The sequence below is a fragment of the Anguilla anguilla genome, chromosome 4, assembly GCF_013347855.1.
Source record: "Anguilla anguilla isolate fAngAng1 chromosome 4, fAngAng1.pri, whole genome shotgun sequence".
NCBI lineage: Eukaryota > Metazoa > Chordata > Actinopteri > Anguilliformes > Anguillidae > Anguilla > Anguilla anguilla.
Genome location: NC_049204.1, coordinates 28,894,641 through 28,900,640, shown reverse-complemented (window position 1 = coordinate 28,900,640; position 6,000 = coordinate 28,894,641). Strand labels below are relative to the sequence as shown.

At 40.6% G+C, this 6,000-nt stretch overlaps 1 protein-coding gene across 7 annotated transcripts in view; it reads right to left on the bottom strand.

Annotated features, from left to right (window-relative positions):
• Nucleotides 1-623: 623 nt before the first annotated feature.
• nek7 (NIMA-related kinase 7) overlaps nucleotides 624-6,000 on the bottom strand; it is a 63,803-nt gene continuing 58,426 nt past the window's right edge. For all 7 annotated transcript variants that reach the window (XM_035414135.1, XM_035414132.1, XM_035414137.1 and 4 more), the window contains 2 exons: nucleotides 4,505-4,618; nucleotides 624-1,217 (listed from right to left, as the gene is read on the bottom strand). In XM_035414135.1, the coding sequence (XP_035270026.1) occupies nucleotides 1,107-1,217; nucleotides 4,505-4,618 (225 nt within the window). In that variant the 3' untranslated portion in view covers nucleotides 624-1,106. The remainder of the gene's footprint in view (nucleotides 1,218-4,504; nucleotides 4,619-6,000) is intronic.

Below are 6,000 nucleotides of genomic sequence, written 5' to 3'. Positions count from 1 at the left end.
GTTGCAAAAACCAGCAGCAAATAACAATCCTCCTTTGCTTAATAACTACAGGTGAAAGTGTTAGAGACACTCCACTCCCACACATACAGAACAGTCAGGATTCAGGGATATCCACACTTCACTGTGCACGGGAACACAAACACCAACAGAAACGACTCTTCTTTTTAAAAAGCAGCAGACATATTTGAGGGAAGACAAAGAACAGTGCAAATTAACACATTCAAAGTGAGAATCTGGCTGAAGCATCAGGTCACAACAAATCAAGCTAAATTCATTTGAAAATATTCATCTGCTGAAAAACCTCTTATCTTAAAGCTGAACTAACTGGACTGTTTCCAACAACTGTTTTGAAATCTCTTGATCAAGTACAAGATTATCTTTCAAACTGTATCCTTTAGAAGAATACTCTACTTCTATCCAATCTGTACCAAAAAGTGCAATCAAGCAATATAACTGGATTTGTCTTTAAGCATGCGTGTGTGTATGTATGCCTCTGTGTGTGCGTGTGTGCATGCCTGTGTATGTGTGTGTGTGTGTGTGTGTGTGTGTGTCTGTATGTGCGCACGTGTATGCCTGTGTGTGTGTGTGTGTGTGTGTGTGTGTGTCTGTATGTGCGCACGTGTATGCCTGTGTGTGTGTGTGTGTGTGTGTCTGTGTCTGTATGTGCGCACGTGTGTGTGTGTGTGTGTGTGTACAGTATGGTATATGTTTAAAATGAAAACCTGAATGCAAACAATTGCTGATGATAAAATGTCCTGTCCCTGGTTCAGGCAGCGTTCCTCCATGACAGGGTGATGTAAACCGACTGACAGAACTCAACACGACCGTCACTCCAACTCAACATAACTCAATCATCTGAACACCCTGGATCAGCTCAGGACGCGACTGAAGGGCTCGTGAGGAAGGCATCACACAGCTATGGAGCTGCGGCACTTGCTTTTGCGCCATTCTTCATCTATTAACATGGGCCTCAGCTCAAGTGTGAAATAAATTACATTTTCAAAATACCTGGTATATCACCACCAGTTCTTCCCTTTCGGAAAAACCGTGCGTGCTACGTGCCGTGGAGAAGGACACGCGGAAAAACAAGCTCTTATTTCGCGGACTTAGCTGCCGAGTGTCACTGCGTGCATCTGCTTGGCGATGTCGTACACATAGGTGATGTCCGGCCTCTTCTCAGGGTCAGGATTGATGCACATATCTACCAGTTTTCTCAACTGGAAAAGGGGAGAGGGAGGGGAGGGAGTGGAGAGGCAAGAGAAAAAAGATCCACTTTAACTGAATTCATAACAGCACATTATATTCACGCCAAAAAAGTACTTTTAGGAAATTTAGTTTGCAAATGAGGAGATCGAAAATAATGTTCTATGGAATGCGGAGTTCTTCCATCAACAAAATGTCATGAGGGTACTCAGAATATAAAGACGTTTGAATATTAAGTGCTTGATACAGGCATTTTTCCGACAGCTCTGACACAACGGCACACTTCTCACACAGTCAGCCATTTTGTGGTAAGTGAATGATGAAGCTGACCCTTACCACAGCCCATGGAGGCTCACTGAAATATTTTACATTTAAGCATGATCAAGGGGGAAAAAAAAAAAACCTGGAAATGAATGTGAATGAATGAATGTCATAAAAAGTTACTCAGAAACACGGACTTAGAGCTATGACAACTATTTAACACGCATCTATGGACTAATCAGATAGCAGATCTTCTTGCTACTGTGACATCACTCAAGGGAAGTGTGTGCTGTGGACTGTTAAGCAGTGCATTATAAGTGATAGTTTATAATAGTCCACAGTAAATATAAGTCATGAAAACTTTTATATTTATTTATATTTACAGAAACATATTCAGGAAACAAAAACAAAAATTCCTAATTTTAACTGGTTATCCACACAGGCCAGGTCTGTAATGTCCCCTAGGTCAGTGGTTCCCAACCTTGGTCCTGGGGACCCCTGTGTATGCCAGTTCTCATTCCAATCATGCTTGTAATCCCACAATTTTAACATGCTTAATTAGCTGCTGATATTTCTTAATTAGGTGCTTTTCACATGTAGAGGGATTATTTACCCTCTTAAGCCACATTACGTTCACATTGTGCTCATTGCGCAATATTAAAAAACAATAAGATAACAAAGTTAACAAAATTATTTAACTGATCAAATTAAAGACTGATTTGAATCAACAGGCTCATAATTGGTGAAAGTGTGGACACAAGGCCATCAAAACTAACCATTTGGTAGACAAAGAAAATGATAACAAGCTTAATAGGCCTAAGGTGGGAAATTAAGAAAGAACTTAAACACATGTTGAACAACCTAATTAGGAGCCTACTGATCCACCTAATTCCTTAATTTCATCATAAAAAATTTCTTTTTATGTAATAGTTTGCAATACGGCACAATAAGCACTATGTGCATATAGAATTTTTATTCTTCATGGCATGCATATCTATTTCTGACAATGTTTCTTAAAAGGGTAAATAATCTCTCTACATATCAAAAGCACCTACTTAAGAAAAAAATAAACAGCTTGATAAAATTCTGAAGTTGCAACTGTGAACGAAAAGCAGCATAAACAATGGTGTCCCTAGTTTGGGAACCACTGCCCTAAATCAAGACACCCTTGACCATTCAGTTTTCGAACAGAACAAATTAGAAAGGCCCTGTTTGGCTGTATTTTGAACGAAGCTGCCGGTAAATGAGAGATCTAAACTCTTACTCTGTTTCAATATTTCCACCTCGGTTTCGCTATTTCTATAACGCGACGGTAATTGCCCTGAATGTTAGTGAACCGGCACTGTTACGCCTCCCGGCCCCAAAGTCGCACTTAAACGCTGCTGAGAGGCTAACCGGAGCGCCGCCGCAGGTAGACGCGGTTCAGACCGGCTACCGCCGGCATCATCATTAAAAATCCTGCGCGGGGTCACCATGGCAACCGCCTGCCGAGGCTTCGCCGCCGCCGCGCGCGGCTTCTCCTAATCAGCTGGCATGTGAAATGCAAATGCAGGCAGTCTGAAAATTAGTCAAGAAAGAATAGGGGATGAGGACGCCGATATGTGAAATATTCATGCGTTACACGGACAGGGGAGGAACGGGGCCGGGGGGGTGGGGGGGGGGGGGGGGGGGGGGGCGGAGTAAACCCGGGGAGACGGTAAATGACACAACAAAGATGAGCCTCTGACATTTTTTGCCATCCTTCAGAGACGCTGTTTACACCCAGGCTGTGGTTGGGGGCCTCACAAACAGAGCGCGTGCGGAGGAAAATATCGGAGGGAAGGGTGGGAGAGGAATGCCACTCTGACAATGGGGAGCGCAACAAGGTCTTTTCTTTTCGTCCTGTGATTGGAATGGCCTTGTTACGGGGTGGTTATTAGGCCTTTTTCATGTTTTCACGAGGGGTTGTATGTGGGGTTTCAAATGACTAAGGTACAAAGGCAAGCCTATGACACACAGACACCCCTATCTTGCCAGCATGCACCATGCACAGAAAGGCATCTTACCCTAAAAGCAACAGGGGAGAACATGATATTTAGTCAACCTTGATACCATTTCATTTCTACAAATAGGTTCTGTCAATTCAACACCAAAAAACTGCCCAATAGGAAACCATGCAAAGCCTGTCCACAAAGCCTTGGTTTGTGTCTCACGTACAGCTCCAAAGCATCTACACAAGCAGGTAGAGAGATGATTTTTACGATTATCGTCTCGATTACGTTGTGGTTGCATTGGACAGCTTGCTTCGTGAGTTATGCTTACACAATTATGCGCCTGTCCTTCTGTTGCAGGTCAAAAAAACATGACAGTAATGCCATACGAAATGAGGTGAGAAAAAGAGTGAGAAGGCAAGACCGGGGGCAAAAGATACAGGAAGGTGAGATTCATGTTTCGGTGAAAGGATCCAATTCCAGGTGTAGAAGTTCACAGCCACTGAGCTAGCGTACAGTTAGATGCCTGGTGCAGGATAGTTAAGTCTTAGCATCTAGCTAATTAGGTAGTAATGGCAAAGACAAAAACAATATGTGCATGTGAAGAACCACAGGAACAAAAGTGACAACTAAGGTAGACATGGTGCACGTAAAGGACATTGCCTTCACTCCAAAATCCCCAACAGCAACATACACTCCCTCCAAAAATATGGCAGTATGACACAGAATAATAGTGGGAAAAACATATAAAACTGGGTATTCTAAATGTTTGGATCCAACCACAGAGTTTTAAACTGGGGACAGATGAAACATGGAGGCTCTCTTATAGAGCACACAAGAGGACAACAACAGAGACCAGAATGGGGCTTTAGAGTACTTCTTTTCATACTTTGACCATAGAATCAAATGGAGATGTGTCAAGGTAGTGGCAAGTGCAAGGATTGATCACAGTTGTATCAATTTTTGAGGTTCTACCTATATCTAATGTAGCCAAGGGCCACTTTGAGAGAGGCCTAAGAGTTTCTGCTGACTGGCCTCAATGCTATGAGGAAAGCAACGCGATTGGGTACCTCTTCAGAGTAGTGATCGGATGGGAGAGGGGGATAGTCACACTGCTCAATCTTCTTGCACAGGGAGTACAGGTTCATCTTGTCTCCGTAGAACGGGCTCTGCAGCGCAGCCATCTACCAGAGAAGAAAGAACAGCACATGTAATAGGGTAGTCACTGCTGCAGCACAGGAGGAAACAATATTACTCCCATGCAACAAATTTGAGCCAAATGTGATTGCAATCAATACACCTTCATGCTGTCCACACTATCTTACTGAACGCAAGTGTGTGTGTGTGTGTGTGTGTGGCTGTGTGTGCACATGCATTTGTTTGTTTTCTAAAATCCAGTTGGATGTGACACATATATGAATGTGGGGAACGAGACAATACAATACAACATAGAATAACTTTATTGACCATACTTCTCACACAGTGACATGTTTAGAATGAAAAACGTAGACATACACAGAAAAACACTAAATATTGTGCTTATGGTTATAACAGCTTCACAATAAAAACAAATCACTTTTAAAGGAAATTCAAATTGAAAAATAACATGAAATTAAAGTGCAGAGAATAGTATATTAAGAATATACTTGATTTGAATGAATCTATTCACATTCAGCTGAATGCCTTCTTTTCAAACAAATTAGCAACCATCAAAACCACAGCACAAAGGCAGACTGGAGGCAGAGGGCCAGCCATCCCAAAATGCATTACAGTATTCTGTACATGAAGGTCACTTTTTTTTAAATAAACAAACAACAAAAAAAAAATTTTAGTATTTAAAATGAACCCAGTATTCCCACTGCAATATAGTTTAGATTCATTGTGTGGACCTAAAACTTTAAAACGACTGATAAATATATACTTATTTACAATTATACATATACATATAATTAATTTACAATTAATGTCTAATCTTTTCTAAGATGTATACTGACATCATCTGAAAGCTCAATTTTAAATGGGCCAGACATATTTTTCTTCTAAGACTATTGTAACACAAATTAGTTAGTTGCATAAACATTAAGACTCACATTTAACCTCCTCACTCCTAGGCTAAGTGAAGTTAGACATATCAGTTATATGTTAAATGTAATGTGGTTTATGCTTTAAGATTTGCAGACACTAAACAATCAAGTTTTAACATCTGTCATGTTTATTTGTTCAATGTCTATTTACCCATAATTCAAAGCTAATTTGGCTTTGTAACTGAGTAAGATAGCTTGATGTCATAACTGAAATTAGATGCTGGACCTAATCCTGACTTACAGTAAGACCAAGCAATAAACTTCAGGCTGTTTATGTAACCAGTTCAATGTGTTCAAAGATGAGCTTTGACAAAGGCATTCTTCAGTGCCTAGAAACCTTAAAACTGTTTACAATATTCATGATTTTTTTTAAAAAGAGTAACGAGACAAAAATGTGAAAATATTATATGCTTTTGCATGGACCACAGAGAGATTTTAGCAATGAGTTTTTCCACATTTTTGTTCCTTCTTTACCCATTATT